At 39.9% G+C, this 17,198-nt stretch overlaps 2 protein-coding genes across 8 annotated transcripts in view; both read right to left on the bottom strand.

Annotated features, from left to right (window-relative positions):
- Positions 1 to 2,800: 2,800 nt before the first annotated feature.
- On the bottom strand, positions 2,801 to 7,241 carry LOC143179914 (uncharacterized). Of its 5 annotated transcripts, none has more exons than XM_076379352.1 (10): positions 7,047 to 7,241; positions 6,817 to 6,926; positions 6,583 to 6,725; positions 6,375 to 6,504; positions 6,121 to 6,247; positions 5,500 to 5,607; positions 5,332 to 5,372; positions 5,135 to 5,179; positions 4,610 to 4,766; positions 2,801 to 4,514 (listed from the first exon to the last, which is right to left on the bottom strand). In XM_076379352.1, exons 2-10 carry the CDS (start codon positions 6,831 to 6,833, stop codon positions 4,362 to 4,364), a joined length of 921 nt encoding a protein of 306 aa, XP_076235467.1. In that variant the 5' UTR covers positions 6,834 to 6,926; positions 7,047 to 7,241; the 3' UTR covers positions 2,801 to 4,361. The 5 variants fall into 5 exon arrangements, with proteins under 5 accessions (XP_076235467.1, XP_076235468.1, XP_076235469.1 ...); XM_076379353.1 differs by having other exon boundaries at positions 6,826 to 6,926; XM_076379354.1 differs by lacking the exon at positions 6,817 to 6,926 and having other exon boundaries at positions 7,047 to 7,237.
- A 5,048-nt stretch (positions 7,242 to 12,289) lies between these two features.
- Kcc (solute carrier family 12 member kcc) overlaps positions 12,290 to 17,198 on the bottom strand; it is an 83,192-nt gene continuing 78,283 nt past the window's right edge. For all 3 annotated transcript variants that reach the window (XM_076377676.1, XM_076377679.1, XM_076377678.1), the window contains 11 exons: positions 16,723 to 16,983; positions 16,458 to 16,643; positions 16,128 to 16,363; positions 15,864 to 16,048; positions 15,621 to 15,782; positions 14,098 to 15,536; positions 13,817 to 13,924; positions 13,640 to 13,666; positions 12,751 to 13,070; positions 12,526 to 12,665; positions 12,290 to 12,430 (listed from right to left, as the gene is read on the bottom strand). In XM_076377676.1, coding sequence (XP_076233791.1) covers positions 12,339 to 12,430; positions 12,526 to 12,665; positions 12,751 to 13,070; positions 13,640 to 13,666; positions 13,817 to 13,924; positions 14,098 to 15,536; positions 15,621 to 15,782; positions 15,864 to 16,048; positions 16,128 to 16,363; positions 16,458 to 16,643; positions 16,723 to 16,983 — 3,156 coding nt within the window. In that variant the 3' untranslated portion in view covers positions 12,290 to 12,338. The remainder of the gene's footprint in view (positions 12,431 to 12,525; positions 12,666 to 12,750; positions 13,071 to 13,639; positions 13,667 to 13,816; positions 13,925 to 14,097; positions 15,537 to 15,620; positions 15,783 to 15,863; positions 16,049 to 16,127; positions 16,364 to 16,457; positions 16,644 to 16,722; positions 16,984 to 17,198) is intronic.

Genomic DNA, 17,198 nt, shown 5'->3' with positions numbered 1-17,198 from the left:
ACATATTGGGAACACTGTTTTTAAAGCGCTATGAGAGAAGAGAGTCTTGATCGGGTTCGTAGAGTAATTGCAACCAGTTTAGCATTGAGTGAAACGCGTGCGCATACGGGATAAAAGCGAGACTAAGAATGTATGTCAATTGAGATCACTAATTAACTGTGTTTGCGTTTTTTGCCTTTGCCTATTTGTATCTGTATTCGTATAATTACAATTATCCGATAGCAGCGAGGTGGTTTATATTTGATAAAATAATATATCCTTAACTGGAATTTAGCTTGACTACGAGCGCTCCGTAGCATTTAAGGATCTGGTTGGGATCCAAACATCGTGATCTAGTCGTTTGTTGGAATGCAATATGATTATATATATATGTGACACGTAAGTTGCGAACGAGATAGAGCGAAAGAGAGAGAGTGTTAATGCCCCCGCCAATTAATAAATTAGATTACATATAATAACGTTGATAACTCGAGGGACAAATATATATACATATACGATTTTAGACAAATAAGATGATGCCAAACACATACACACACACACACGGGAATTTTAGTTCCAATTCGACGAGAGTTTCAGGTTTCGGGTGAAATTCGATGCAACGACCAAATTATCTTCTATCGGTCTTGAAACGTGTATTATAAAGCAGGCGCGGCACGATTTACGTTTCAATTAGGAAATATATTTATGCAATTGAAGCAGCAAGCTCGTGTAATTCCTTGCAAAGTGTTTGGTCACACATTACGTAATCTTAATGCGCAGAAAAAATTTAGCCTCATATCAACAAGTTTTAGTTATTTTAAAAATATTATTTCTATGCTTAGATAAAGTATTCTATTGCAGAATTGCTTTAAAAATCTAATCGCAAATGTATGTGAAATTAATGCATTTCAGTTACATACCACATGACCAAATACTTGTTCAGCTTTGGAGAACGTATCGCGTGGGAGAAACTTTCTTCTCTTACTGCGCGATCATCACGCTCGGAAATTGTTTAAATTTCACGTACAAACGATTTGAGTGAATCGCCTCACACGAAGAGAAATTTCTCCACTAATGACTTAGTCTATGTTACAAGGAAGAACAATATTTTTTCACACGATGCAATTCACTCAAGTAGTCCGCGTGCCTACGTATTATGTATATTCTTTTCGAGCCGCGTTACGACGCACTTTCCGATCGCCCTTTAAAAACACGCACCTAGCTTATAATCGTTTTTATTTTAATCGACCAATCGAGCTCATTTTTTTCGTACAAACAATAAATGAAAGCCGATCGAAATGTGACCGAAATAAAAAGGTCGAGATATATCCCGCTGAGATCGCCGACGACGCATACCTCGAGCAACGGCCTAAGGGACGTTGATTTAAGTAAATGTAACAAGTGCGAGTACGAATACTACTGTTACGACACCGACAATCGCCGCTGTTAATCAAACCGAGCAGCTGTTCAAAAGATCGCTTAATAACCGATATATGCCTTTCTGCGTAACATTGAGAGAGACTTAACTGTTGACAATAAAAACCTCGACAAGAGAGAAAAAAGGAGAAAGAAATCCTTTAAGTATGAAAGAAACAGAAAGAGGAGTTCATGGTATAGTGTATAGTGCGTACGAGACAGAGCAAGTTCCTTTAAATTCTCTAATTCTCTCGAGAAAGAAAAAAAAACGGTACATATCAAAGAGACATCGCCTTCTATGTAGAAAAGCGAGAGTAGGTCGCGAATGTCGCGTCCGTGTATTTGTAATTCTCCAAGCCTGGGCGTCGTGACGCTTTGTAGAACCTTGTAAAAAGTGTAGCGAATAGTGTTGTAAATATATATATATATATTATATAAATATATACCTATATGAAATGTCGCAGAGTAAAGGCACACGAGTAAATTGTGAGATGATGGGCTTGCAGAGAATGAGAGACCGATCGATATCAATGTATAAAAAAGTAAACAGAGTGGACTAGAGTAGACGGGAGGGCAGAGAGCCACGAGCATAGTACCTGTTGCGTCAGAAGAGTGCACGCGATATGTACAATGTAGCGTTTACTGGATTGTGAAAGAACATTAACAATAAAACTTATGTCGACCTGCGATAAATAGTCATTGCCATAGTAGTAATCATTATTCGGTGTGACACTCTATGCCAGGACTGGTAGTGCGGAGTTTCAGGATTGGGTAAATCGCATTTTATATTATTCGATTGCACGACTGAGTTCTTTTAAAGAAAATCCAAGAAAATCAGGACGTTGCAGTCATTTCGAATTCTTTTGCTGCAACCTGATGCAATTGAACATGTTCCTTATATGAAGATGCGTTGCTGTTTCGTGTAGTTCCGCTTTGCACTAACCCTGGATCCTTAAGATCGTAGTTTATCGTAGATTGACGTATCCCTTTATTGCTAGTTTCTTCCTGCATCGGTACATGCACATGTTAAAGTTTGCGTGCACCACGAGACCAAGTGATGTGCGCCTGAAACGATGTGTAGACGCACAGAGCCGACTAATCTTATTGAAAATACTCCTGAACAATCGGATTCTGTCGGTTTCTTTCTGTGGCAAAATGTACAGTTAAATAAAACACGAAGCTATGTGTACGTGAGGACAAGTATTGTATCATATCAAAATTTATTTAGTTATTTTATGAATAAAAGTGTAAATCGCACGTTTGCGATGGATTCCTTGAGTTTTTCTTTTTAGAAATAGTACTACTCGTTTATTGTAATTTGAATTTTCTTCTCCAGAACGGTAAGTCGTATGAATTTTAACATGTGCAAAAAAAGACGTGGGCAGATCTTTGTAACCATAAAAGATACGATTATTAAGAAAATGTTTATTTAGACAGAAAATATTGAATTCCGAATATAATAAAATTTCCAAATTTCTCATAATGGAATCAGTGAGACTCCTTAGACCGAGCAACTTTTTTCCACTGACACGCTTTCAGAATGTTCGAAACGATTTCTGAAACTGGTTCACTAAGGATGACAGTCGCGAAGTATACCACACTATAAAGTTAGAAGTAGACAGATGTTTACATGATTCTCTTTTTCCCAAAAGTAATTCATTATTCGGCCTTATCTCGACGAATAAAAATACAATTGATTGTGCAAACGATCAAGTACGTTAATATAAATTCGACCTGTGTGTGCTTTCTCTCAATTCAATTCGCTCACTTATGCACAAAGTACTCGCACTCTCAGTCTCCTTTTTTTTAATTATATAGGTATGATGTGTACGTTTTGCTGTAACTAAATATTAGGTTGTAGCGTGGTACAACTACTAGTAGTAGTTCAGGGGTCATGTCAAGTCTCGTGCTTTCTTCTAACGTGCCCCTTCATCATATTTCGCTCTATTTCCTTAATTCAGAAACAAATTATAAAAGTTGACATCTGTTCTGTATTTTCTCCTAGTCACAACTCGCAGTTACGCTTTTCGGAAATAACGAGATTTAAACGCAATTGATATTTATCATCTAAATCCAATTATAACCAAGAAACATTTATCCTAGTTATGAACTTTTCTCAACGGAGAAATGAAATGCAAAATAACCGGAATTATTCGTACTCCGCTCGCCTATTTACAAAATCTACGAATCATATCTAGTTTTATATCCCATATAACGGATGAGCCAATATAATATGCGACGAGCGTGATTACAGAAGTACAATTATCCCGAATAAAAAATTTACACAAACAGCTACAATCGAGAAAATTGTACAGATTTGTATTAGAGTATAAAACAGATGATAGTTCCATTCATAAATCGAATACACTACGCAGACAATATATTGGGAAAGTTTACAATCGTATAAAGCATAGATTTACCAATATTTTACCGTTCCCGTCTAACAACAATGACATAACGATCTGGAGCACCTCTTCTCTAAAGTTACACCATTACATCGCATCAAAAAACATATTTGCTTCAACTTATCGCTCGAGATTAGATATCAACAATGCACGAAGACGCAAAACAATATGTATATATTTTTGTTACTTCTCCGCTACGTAATCAAATTCCACACAACTGAAGCTCTAGTAGGTGAAGCAGAATGAATTATGTTTACGTTTATCGATGATCTATTGCTTTTGCAAAACATGATACACAGAAATCGAGTGAATTCTGTGGTATTACCGCGTAAACTTACCCTGATTTCTTTTGCAGCGTGACTTACTGATATACGATTAATTGGTATTTCTTATTTATTTCTTTTAAAAGTCGCTTTGCTATCTCTCTCGACTATTATTTAACAAGTAAATTCACGATTAATATTAACTATTGGTAATATGTAGCTTCTTAAACCGTTGATGATCCATGATATCCAGGATCGGTAATAGGATTGATATCGAGTTGTCTCGTAAGAAGGAAAGTTAATTACTGGCTAACGCAGCCATCGCGCGGATTAATGCGGCATTTTCCTCCCGCTGCTGAAGAAGTCGGGCCTCGAGTGTCATTATCGTGTGGTCCCTATCTTCGAGAAGCGAGAGTAGTCTCCTATTTTCTTCCTGTGCCCGCTCTAACAACTGAAATTTCATTAAGAAGCATTTATAGTATAAGTAAAGATACTTTGACCTTTATTTTTTTAATGTATCGATTGGGTAATCTATTAAAAACGTACTTCGTGTGGATTGTCTCCCGTTGGCGTAGGCAGTCGTGGCCTATTAGCAGTATTCAACAAAGTTTGTGGTTCATGATTTCCGTGATCGGATTGATTAACGCTGTCAGACTGATTCAGGGAATCAAATTCCTCGTCATCTGCCTCTAAGTCGGAATGGCTAAAATAAAATGGTCAATTTTTTGCGTATTAGTGAACTATGTCGCTTTGATGGTCTGCATTGCCTATAATGTTATATTAGGCACGACCCTTATATGTAAACGAATCCTAAATGCTCGGCGATTTCTATGAACTTTGCGGTGTTATTTTGCGTTTTAATATAGCATGAGAGAATTAATGTGATCGAACGATACGATTGATTAATGTGATTTGTATTGGTTACTAAGATCATTGTATTAATAAGGTGTACAAAGGACTTACGTACTCGTTACAATATGCAGGCTCGTATTTAAAAAGAATCTACCAGCTCTACCGTACTTCGTACAGGTCGTGCCTAATTGTACTTTTGTCACGTACAGTAGCACTTACCAACTGTGCCTATTTATACATGACCTGTAGGAAGTACGGTAGTGCCTAAAAAGCAGTAGCAGTTTATTACAAGTAACTACTAAATTTCACTAAAGCTCTATATATGTATATATCTATATACATATTATAACATATATATGTATATACAGATGTAATATGTTTACTACCATAATCGATTATAGTTCAGTGTTTTATACCTTTTATTTCGCCTTTGAGTAAACATTTTTGCTGTCCGTTCCTGAAACATGCGTAGTTTGACATACATACATACATATAGTATTTGTTACTAGAACGATCGGCATTTGAACCGCATTGGGCGATAATTATCGACAAAATAAAAGAAATGGTAAATTACTCGGACTTACTTCTATGAGTTCATGATCAAGGAACTCATTGTGATGTGTGTTGTGTTTAGTTTCAAGACAAGTGCCACTAAGCTCTTCCTCATCTTCTCCTGTACTACCTCCTGTACTCTGCAGAATTAAGTGGCTAACGAAATTACATTGCGGAGTAACAACACCGGGTTTGCACACAAAACTTTTACTAATATCCGTAAACACTCGTTATTAAATATTTCAATGTTATAATCAGCGTTCGCGGAAAGCGTTTACTAAGTGCATAATCTACTTGTCAAACATTCCATGTGTAATTCTACTAGAATTTTCTATATAGGCACATTCGCGCAAGACATCTTTCACATAAAATCGAAAACATTAAAGTACATCTATCAGACAAATTCTTCTGAAAGACAAATGAAACGAAATATTCACTTTAGACTGGAATAAATAATTGTCTGAAAATCCTTTATAATGAATACGGATACGAAAGAATCTTAATCATGCAAGATACAAGGTAGTCTAGAAATTTCATATTAAACGAGCATCAATGCAAAACGATACTTCTTTTCGTTTAATCCGTGAAAGTGTCGCGAGGAATCGTTAATAGTCATTCGGGAGTCCTTAACGTGTCTGCAAACAATGACAAACCTCCGTTGAAGGTAAATGCACTACTCCTGTACTTCGTCGTTTTTCTCTAAGTTTCCGTCTATCGCGTTGCTGCTTGCCCTTGTTTATATGCGTTGGCCTGTGCAAACAGGATACGACACTAAAGACACTAGAACCAGATCCATAAAGTATTAACAATTTAACTCTACGATGGATCTATTTAATAGAAGAAGATACTTCGACTCAATAAAATCTCATCTTTTCGAGTATTTTATTCAAGCAACAATTATACTCACCGGCCCGTCACCCGTTTGTCCTGCTTTCTCATTATTGGTTTATTCTGTTGAGTCTCATGCTCCGGTGGAAGCGCATTGTTAGAACTTGTGTCGCATACTCCTTGAGATTCTTCTACATTCTGTACACTCTCTATAAAAATATTATTTACACTGAAACTGGCACTGAAGAATATAAGTATGTTTTATCCATAAAATAATGGTGAAGTACTTTGAAAGTTAATGGAAGAGACATCTCCTGTTCTCGGTGGACCCACGCGTGCTCTTCTGATTCTTGACCTTCTAGATGTCAGCTCAAAATCATTGTCAAAATCCTCTTGGCTGACGGAGCTAGACGCCATACCGGTTATATCACTATGAAACAAATCAGGTGTAATGAATGTTGCTAGGTGTTGGATAGGAGTTACACAAGTTGATGCAAAAGAAAGTAAAAAAGGACTCTTACAAAAAATACCTGGACATCTGAACAAAGGGGTAGGTGATGGTGTGTGACACCTGTGATGGACCAGCACAAAAGTTGGAGACCAAAAAGCTAGTGCTTGTTTAAGTTTTGTTCTAAAGGGAAAGTCACAAGAAGCATGAACGGCTTTTAGCTACGGGTAAGTGCGTGCGCAATAGATGATAACACAACTTGGAGAGAAAAGTAGTAACAGCAATTCCTAGGCTCTTAGTCACCTGTCGTAAGGTGAGCGGTCTTCACCTCGTTCCACTGCCAATATCGTGACTCACTACCAACCTATGTGCAATTGACAGCTGTCAACCATTGAAACATCCATAAACACGTATGGTCGGCAAACGATTACATAGTTGCATAGTTCAAAGATAGATGGGCATATCGATCGTCCATGCACCCCAACCTAAAGTGCTATTTTCAATGTATTGTTACGAATCATCACGCCAAACACGCAATAATACGTTAAAAAAAGTAATCAGGATATCTAAAACCTACTATTACGATAATATCAGTCATAAATAGTATTTATGACAGAGGCTTATTTCGCAACGATAGTCAGTAACAGGATCGTTTATTTATTGTAAATACAGCATTTCAACCATTTGATTAAAATATTAACAGTAAAATGCTATAGCCATCTAGCGGCAGTTGTGAAACTAACATTCCTCCCAGAGTAAGGGCCGTACCTTTGGGTATCGGTACCCCTCTGAATTTATTTATATGTTTTTACAATTCCAGTTCTCTTGTTAATCTATTTTTGAACGATTATTTATTACAGTATTGCCCGCTTAGTGTTTATTAATGCTTTTAGAAATTTTATTGTAAGGGGCATCGTGACCCAAAGATACGGCTCTTATTCTGGAATAAACGTTAATTCTAGGATCGTCGTTAGATGGCTATAGGTGGCTGTACACCCCACACCCCACACACCACGCCACACGCCCCACACCCCACGCCCCACACCCCACACACCACGCCCCACACCCCACACACCACGCCCCACACCCCACACACCACGCCCCACAGCCCACACCCCCCATCCCACACCCCCTATCCCACATCCCACACCCTATACAGTACACAGTACACAGTATACATATACACCCTATACGTTGTGTACTGTGCAGAGTAGTGTAGTATAATATGCTATAAGGCTATGAGAGTGCATGGGGATAGGTAAAAATATTTGATAAAAGATATTAATAACAACTCGATTTTTTATAGGTGTATGTCGTTTATTTATTTAATCGATCTGATCGCAGTATAATTTTCTTCGGTCATTATACTTCATCTTCCATAAGTTAGTTACAAGTACTACATCGTCGTCTATAATCTAAAAGGGTATAGGGATAAAGTTTTATAGGTATTTCACAGTATTGACTCTATTACATACGCTAATCAGATGGCTAAAGTGTTCGTATCTACAAATATATCTTGTATTTGTTATCTATATACATATACATATATACACATATATATAGAATCCGTATATGTGCATATCTATATATACATATATATTCGTTTTGTAACACATCCCCCCTCCCCCCTACCCTCCATTACCCTTCTTGTTAAATTCCCAACACATTCGTTACTCTACGTAGATTGAATGCATTTATTTCTGCTCCGTTTACAGGTCTATCGATAGATCATTGTTTATTTTTCATACGTACACGCTGCATTTTTTCGTCTCTTTATTTTGTTTTCTCATAACTCGAACTCTAAAAGATGTCACGAGCAGAAAAAAAACTAAGTGGTGTCATCACAAGCGATGGAATCTCGTTTAGAGAGGGCTCGATTTGGTTTAACGAGAGATAACTTTTTTCTTTTCTTTCTTTCTTTCTTTAAAAGTATATGTATGTATATATGTATAGTATTCGCTTGATTTGACACATATGATTGAGGTCTCGAGCTCAAGTTTCTCTGCTGCTTAGCTCGCATCTCACAGCCTAGAGGTGATTTTAAACCAGACACGAGGCCCTATTAATAACGGGGCCAGTTCGTAAACGACACACGGTATTAAGTCCTCGACAAATGCCAAGCTCGCAGGTAGATATATATATATTTTTTGTATCTGTATGTATATATATATATATTTATCTTCTTTTTTTTACACTTACGTAATGTGTGTTTATGTGTGTGTATGTAGATGTACGTGTGTGCATGTGTCCATATGATCAATTGTGCATTTTCAAGTAAATTACGACATAGTAAAATATTAAAGCGGCAGCAGAATACACTGCAATACTGTTTGATCTATGAAAAAGATGTTCTCCTCTGTTTCCCTTATTTTTTGCCTTTTTTATGCGTTTTCCTTTCCTTTGCCTCCTCTTTTCAACTTCTACCCCATCATTTTTCCCACATTCTTAGGTATATTTATGTATATACAACACGTTTAGCATACTATGTGGAAATGAGTGTTCACTCTTTCCATTTCTCGTGTTTCCTATTACCCTTTTCTCAAGCTACCCTTCTTTCCGCTCACGAATAAACTTTTCTCATAGTCAACATGCCTTGTATAAACTATGCAGTGCCGATGCCTATCAAATAGGCAAGTACACATAAAATATATGGTAATCGACAAGTGAGTAACGTATTAAAATTAGAAAGTACATGTCGCAACATCGTGGACGATACATAGAGACAGAGAGAGCATCCTGTGAACCTTTGATTCGTTCCTCTTTTCCTTTTCGGAATTCACAAAATAAAATGAACACTCACCAAGCGATTTCCAACTTTCTTGTATCAGCGTATAATATTGTCAGAACACTAAACGTGAACATATTACACGAAATTTTGCTCGTATCAAATAAAGTAGAGATACAACCCTTACAGCAGTCTTTCCAATCGATTAACCGAGGAGTCTTCAAGGTCCACCAAGTGCTCAACTCTTTCTTTGTTTAGATAATCTCTTCTCGGAATCATAATCGATTCACGAACTTCGATTTAGTAGACACGCTCTATCGACGGGTACAATAAGTCACCCATTATAACGTGATTTCTCCTTTTTAAAAAGATCCTTCTGTTTCTCGACTTCCTCTTTTAAGCTATTCGGTCTTACATATGTATATATAAATGGTGTGTCTATATGCGTGTGTACATATACATATATATGACGCGTATTTATTTTTATATATATATATATATGTATATATGTATTAGATAGTGCCTATCTAAAATGAGACACGGCCGAAAAGTTTCGGGCCGTGTATGAAACGTGACATGCACACGACATTTAAAACGCGATCGTACGCAGCGCTACTCTATCTTTCGATGAAAATCGGTTAAGGATCCTCATTTTTCTCTTTCCTTTTTTTTTTGGCATTCATTGTTCGTTTTTATAATCCCATTGCGGGAGATACCGTGACGCTCCATTTAAGGAGGACGATATTCATTTTGTGTATTTATGTATGTGTATATGTGTATGTCTGTGTGTTCTTTTTCGAAGTACTCTAGAACGGTGATTCGGACCGATAGGCCTTGGACAGTATAAATGTGAACCTAGACGAAGACTTCGACACGCAAGAGGTCGGAGAAGTACAATGGAAAGAACGAACTTCAGTCCTGAAAGAGATGCGGGAATACTCGCCCATGTTTCTTACTTTTCTCGTCGTTCGCGACATTAGCCGAAGAGAACGCTGCTGCTTGAACCTTTAGGGAAACGTAACGGTGGGAGTATCTGACACTGATTTAATTATTTAAGTATAAAACGTAGGTGTTAGGAGGTATTAGTTCCTTGTTAAATGTCTGTGCGTACCGATACAAGTATTGGATGCTGTTTCTGTTTGCCCTTTGATAATAGTCGGCAAAGCATGCCTCTTTCTTTTTAAAACAGAGTTTGGATTGTCCCTTGAATTCCCTGACTCTACTGTTATGGATTTCTGATGTCATCTTAATCCAGTGATGTAAATGAGACAGTTGAAGAATGCACAGAAATCCATTGTGAATTGGAATTCTTCGTATTAGAGCTAGCTAACAGTTCCCAGTAATGTCCAGAATTTTGCATCCATATACTTTCCTTAATGTATTGTTAGTTTTTTGATTAATCAGAAATTTGTAGAGTCTCTCGATAACACATATATTTAATACATTAAGAAGTTGAACTATTTTTAAATTAGTCTTGCTGCTGTTAGTCTTTTATGTTACAGCTTTAAATATACTTTTCTTAGTTCACTTACAGTTTGATCAGTGTTCGCGATAGTTCTATTAACGTTAGTCTTTGGCATACTATGAATGCAAATTAAGTAGTAATCTCAAGAAGTAGCACTCTTTGTAGATTGCTTCTGCTAGAGTTAATCATCAAACAATCTTAGTTAATAGTTTCAAAACCTTGGCAGTAATATACTTTTCTTAATACAGTGAGAATTTCAACTATTTTCGTAGCTTATATTTTAGAACTTTCAGAATTTTGTAGTTATACGCGTATACATACTCTATACTGCACCATTTCATTTGATCTCGTTCGATCGATGTTGGAAAAATTTCTCGCTCATACCTGGAGGGGCAGGGGGATGTGTTTTCTCCTGTCTTACGGACATAGTACTTGAAATTGAATGGTTCACGCTGCAGCGTTCGCTCGAACTTCCGTCGCGTAGGTGCGAATGCGCTTGCAGACATAGCAGGTGCGCAAACGCAATCGTCCTGGTCGACGCATTTGAGCGCGCTATCCTAGGCTACCCTAAGTTTCACCTATAAGCAGTAGAATTATACATACCTATTATACTCTCTATTAACGACAATGCGTGTAGAAAAATGAGCCTCTCGCGTCTTTGGTTAAACGCGAAGCATTTAGAAAGTATTCTGGCAGTGGTTTCGTAGATGCTTCGATCTTAGCCTCGGACCAAAAATTTTGATTTCAGTTTCAATGGGAGATAATCGGAAATCGGAGCGAATTATTTACTTGGGACGTAACGGCTCTGCCTCTTGTCGACTCTCGCGATATTACCCCTTCGTTTCATTCTAGGGATCTGAAACTCTGCCTCCACGAGCGGCTATTTCGAGTACCTGACAATAGTAGGGAGATCGAGATGCGCTCTGTGTGCAGTCCACTGCGCTACCTGTTTCGCTGCCCACCTCCCTTCCGTTTTACCAAACGGAGTCTGTCGTGTTACGGGATAAAACGCCTTTCTCTACCTCTTCGAAAGGGACGAGTGTAAATAAGATAAATCCTACGTATCCTAGCTTACGATGTGAAATTCATTTGAAGGAAACTTATCCTTTGGCATGTCACTTTTGGCCTTCACGAGGGTCAGCTTCCTAACGAGCCTACGAGCGCTTGCTAGTCGACCCACAATCCTGCGGAAACGACATCGTCGATCTGCAATCCCGGTACATCCTCTCGTTCTCTCTCTCCTCTTCGATAGCCGTGTGCTGTTTCACAACGCGAAACGCAAGTGACTGCTCAGACAATGACACAAGAGCAACGTGTTTCTTAGGGTGAAGTCATTTAGGTCTTTGAGAAGTAAACTAGATTTCTGCTGATGCGAGGCGATTACTTCGTTTCCTCCCCGTCCAGTTCACGAATAGATGGTGATCACTTCCCGTCCGCCACCCCGCACCATCAGCACCCTTTCCAGACCTTCGGTGAGTACTTCTAGGAATTCCATATCTGTGGTGATGTTAGTTAAGGAAGTTATCAAGAGAATTGCGCTGGGATTATAGTTACTCTGTAGGTCCCTGATAGCGCATGGAAAGAAAGGATACAGTTTGATTCACGTTCCATCTTGGAGTCTCGTGGTGGCCCAGGAAGATTCAGGATGACTAGCTGAGCGTCATGGCTCTTGTTGACGATCACCTCGTTCAGCTTCACGGAAGTGTGCATACGCCTTACGTCGCCCTCATCCCTGCGAACAGTGAGAAAAAATTGTGTACTTTACAAGTATTTTGTTAAATATTTCAAAAAATAAACAACATTAAGTTGTGACTTACGGTGTAATCGTAGGTTCCTTGGTTTCTGGGGCCTCTGATTTTTTCTCCTCGTTCTCCTTTGCCTCTTTTTCTGTATTCTCCTTATTATCCTGTTTTGGCGAGCCCCCAATCAGCTTAGTCTCTTCGTCGCTACCCTCTTTAGTCTCCTCCACGCCGTCGTTGCTATCTCCCGCCTGCGGATCCTTGCTCGCCTCGTCTTGCACCAGCTTTTCCTGCGCCTCGTCCGTTGCGTTCGGATTCTGGCTTCCCGGTTCTTGGAATCTCACCTTGGTCGCCACCTTCACGTCCACGTTGTGGTGGTGGTCCACGATTGCCTGTACCTGTGATCAGGATAGAAGATCGTTGGTGAATTGGGCTCGAGGCACCGTGTCCCGATTAGCGGGAAACAGAATCAAGTGTATATGTGTCGAGAGACGACTAACTCTAGCGTCAAAGCACTCTATGAATTAGCTAAAATGAACGACCACTATGTAAGCATTCGGTATGAACGTGCCAATCAAGCTGAACCTGGAGCCTGGTCAGAAGTTCCAGAGATTCGTATTCAATGAGCAAGAAAGCAAACTGGTGGAGGCTTCGATCAGGGGATGTTAGAGAATTCACAGTTCGAAATTGTTATTGACAAGGAGCCAACGAGATTCCTCGCGGAGTGACGATACACCCACGTCACCTCCATGAGTTCATTTTCTGTGAACGGGTTATTCGAGTGGAGGTACACAAAAAATGTAAAGATGGCGAGCTCGAAAAACGAATGCGTTATGTTATGAATTCGGAAGTCAGGGGAGTCGTGGATGGTGTGTCGATGACACAAATAACTTAGGAAGGGAAAGACAGACGGAGGAACTCCGGGGATTGTCCGACAAACCAGAGGTAAATTTTCTTCGGCGGGTACCTCGTTGAAGTCCACCAATGTCTGCACCTTATCCGTGACAAGCACGCAACAAACAGACACATACCGATCAGTATCGCCGTAGCAGTACTTAGACATTATTATAAATAGATACTGTACAAGTACATATTCACATTGTCGTATAGAATTCAGTTTCCTTTTGTGATCTCGTGTACTTACCACGCCCAGCGACTCCTTCTTGTTCAATTGCAGCTCCCTCAGCATCTGGTTTCTCTGCTCCATCATCAAAGTACGCTCGTATGTGTAAGCAGATATGTCGGAGTCCATCTATGCATAGTAATTATCGAGAGGAATTAGACACTAGCCAAACCTTTTCATAAAAGGAATCTAGTCTGATCGATGGACCATGTGAATATTTTCCCATCGACTGCAATTCTATTCAATGGAAACTGTCTAGAAAAGAGGTGTATAGCTAGAGGATTATTTAAATGATGTCTTACCATTTCCACTATTTCCACCTCAGCCTCAATCCTAAGGTCATAGAGGAACTTCTTCAGATCCTTCTTCATCTGAATAGAGTTGTCCTCCATCTGGGCCACCGTGAAGATCCTCATCTTGCAGTTCTTCCACGTGCGATGTTGCTTCAGCAGGAATGGCAAGAGCATCAGAAGACCACCATCGTGCACGATCCACCAGACGTCAATATTACCGACCACTTTCTCCGTCGAATCAGGGAAGAAGTTAATTCCTTTGGGCACTAACAGAGCCATTCTAGCAGCTGCGACAGCTCTGACTGTCTGCAGGAAGACTCGCCAAGTCCTCTGATCCTCCGATTGCCTCCAACCATAGGGCCAGCCAAGGATCACAGTATTAGGCTTCATTCCACCTAATCCAGTCGTTTGGATTAAAGAGCTCAAACCGTCGACGATGTTCTTTGCAACCAAAACGTCGACGAATCCTTTCACCTTCTCCTCAGTGATCGTTTTACGGAGACTTTGCTTCGCGGCCAGGGCTTCGCCAGAGTTCTGAATGTAGTCGCCTCCAATACAGCTGACGCAAATGGTGAGACCCTTGCCAGCCTTCAACTGACTGGCAAACGCGAACAGCTTGCGGTACTTTGGCACTAGGTCATCTGTGAGCTTTGCTAGGATCAAGATCTGTGGCCGCCAGTTCTTCGTGTGTGGAGGTCCCTCTTCCAGTCGCAGGAGGGAGTATCGAGCCGCTGATAGAGCGAGACCTCGAATACCATCACCCCACTCCTTCTCAGCGCCATGGTACTCTATGCATTTGTAGATGCAACCAGCCATTCCCATAGCTACTAGGGCGTAGTACCAGCTGGTCATGAACATGATGGCGATGCAAAGAGAGAGACCAAGGAAGGACAGGCTCCAGTGGTAGTACTTGAATCTGGGTCGCCAGTTAGGAGTTCTTAGGAGGGTCTGCAGGGCACAGGCCAAGTTGACGAAGCCGTAGCACATCAGGAAGAACATGGACAGCAGAGGAGCTAAGTAGTCGACGTTGCCAAAGAGGATACCACACTGACAGATGATGACTGTCAGCACAAGGGCTCTTGTAGGTTCACCGCGGCTCGAGCTGGTGGCAAACGTTGTTAGGCGAGGAATGATGCTGTCTTTGGCGATAGCCTGAAGCAATCGTGGTGCGCCTGTCAGCGACTGGAGACCAGCGCCGAGGGTAGAGAGGAAGGAGCCGATCAGGATCACCCATTGGTTTGGCCAGGCCATATTTGCTACCACCAGCTTGCCACCGATACTTTGACCAAACTTGTCTCGTAACAAGAGATTATCCACAGTACCAGCGAACAACAGGACGCTGGAGAGGTACACTGTTGAGGTTGTCAGAATGGCGCAGATGGTACCAATTGGGATTGATTTCTGAGCGTCAGCTAAGTCACCTGATCTGTTAGATCCTGCCATGATACCTGCAGATAAGATAGACAAAAATATGAAGCTAATTTTCAGAGTTTCTACGTGACTTCTGGTATACACTATGATAAGAGACCTACCCGTGACCGAAGGGAAGAAGATACCAATGAGAATGGTAAACGTAGTGGTTATATCAACTTGAATCTGATTGTAGGAAGATGCTGCCATGACGTCGATGTCTTTCGGATCCCTTCCATAAGCAATCAATTGGCCTTCTTCTTGGAAACTGTCCCATATGTTTTCTAAAGATAACAAAATTTCATTTTTAATAACACTTGTGATTTTTTTAGAGGAAGCAAAAATGTTCAAGTCAGTCAACTTACCCAGGAATACACCACTTGCCAGACCACGAATTCCATTAATAATCGTTACATTGTTCTGCTCATAGTAGGGGTCGCATTTCGTGCTATTTCCGCAATAGATTTGATGCAGAACTCCGCTAACATTCTTATTGCAGTCTGTCAACACGTTGATGTCCTTCAATAATCTTTTACCCAGAATACACATTCTGAAAGAAGAAAAAATTCTGCATTAATATCTAAGGCGGATATACACAAGAAGAAGGGTGTAAAGAGATAATTACGTACTTGAGAGCGTCGCTACCATAAAAATTGTAGAATAGACCCACGTATACGGCTATGATGGAGAAGATGACACAAGCCAGGGCAACAGTAGCGAATTTGTTGACGAACTTCACACCAACGAACACGATTGTGCCCATTATCATCAGTAAACCGGTACCATAGACACGAAAATTGTTGTACATGATATTTGGATCTTTGGTGAAGTCGCCAAATATGCTAAGCGAAGGTGCCATGTAAGTCTGAAAGAAGCAACGAGGTTCACGATTACATATATTACAAAAAAAGTGTATCTCTGTAATAATAGTGGATTAAAAAAGAGAAGTGGGTACTTACTAGAACAATTTCTACAGCACCGATGATATACATAGCAGCAGCTAATGTAGTGCCCATGTAAAACAGCATCCCTACTGCACCACCGAATTCGGGGCCCAAACTTCTGGATATCATAAAGTAGGACCCACCAGCTGGCACCACGCCGTTGGTTGCGATAGCACTCATACTGATAGCAGTCAGCATTGTCTATGTACACAAAAAGAAGTCTTCAGTACGATGAAGTAAGGGTGTTGGCTATAGAGAAATCTGATTTAACAGCGCTTACCACGCAACAACAACATAGCACGATAAAGAAGCCTTGAATGGCGCCAGCAGTTCCAACAACCCACGTCAAACGAATAAATAGGATTACACCAAAGATGTTTTGGATACAAGGTAAGAATACACCGATCAAGGTGCCCATCCGCGCGCCACCTTGCACAGGGGGTGGTTTGCTATCAGGGTCGGTCGCAGCAGGTATCGTGTTGCTGTAATTCGACAGGCTGTTGAGTAGAGTCGAGATTCGAGGCCGATCTTCCATTTCTTCCTGAAAGTGGAGAAAATAGTTTCTGACATCTGCTGGAAAATGGTTCAATATCCTTATAATTCACTAATAATGTAAATATATATGGATTTATTAATAGGATTTAGATAGAACTTATACTTATCATGTCTGACCACGTATGGAATTTTTTACTTGCAGTGATGAGCGGAATGGAAACATATTGTACACTAGTTTTGTATGTTTTAAAATAACAGGAA

This window comes from Calliopsis andreniformis, chromosome 5 (genome assembly GCF_051401765.1).
Source record: "Calliopsis andreniformis isolate RMS-2024a chromosome 5, iyCalAndr_principal, whole genome shotgun sequence".
Classification (NCBI taxonomy): domain Eukaryota; kingdom Metazoa; phylum Arthropoda; class Insecta; order Hymenoptera; family Andrenidae; genus Calliopsis; species Calliopsis andreniformis.
The sequence above is the reverse complement of the archived record's forward strand: the minus strand, read 5'-3'. Positions and strand labels throughout refer to the sequence as shown.

What these genes read in the sequence shown, in the direction of transcription:
- LOC143179914 (XM_076379352.1), bottom strand. An exon ending in CTCTTCCATTAACTTTCAAA is followed by an intron (nt 6,505 to 6,582) that starts GTACTTCACCAT and finishes ATATTTTTATAG; the next exon opens with AGAGTGTACAGAATGTAGAA. An exon ending in GACAAACGGGTGACGGGCCG is followed by an intron (nt 6,248 to 6,374) that starts GTGAGTATAATT and finishes ATCTGGTTCTAG; the next exon opens with TGTCTTTAGTGTCGTATCCT.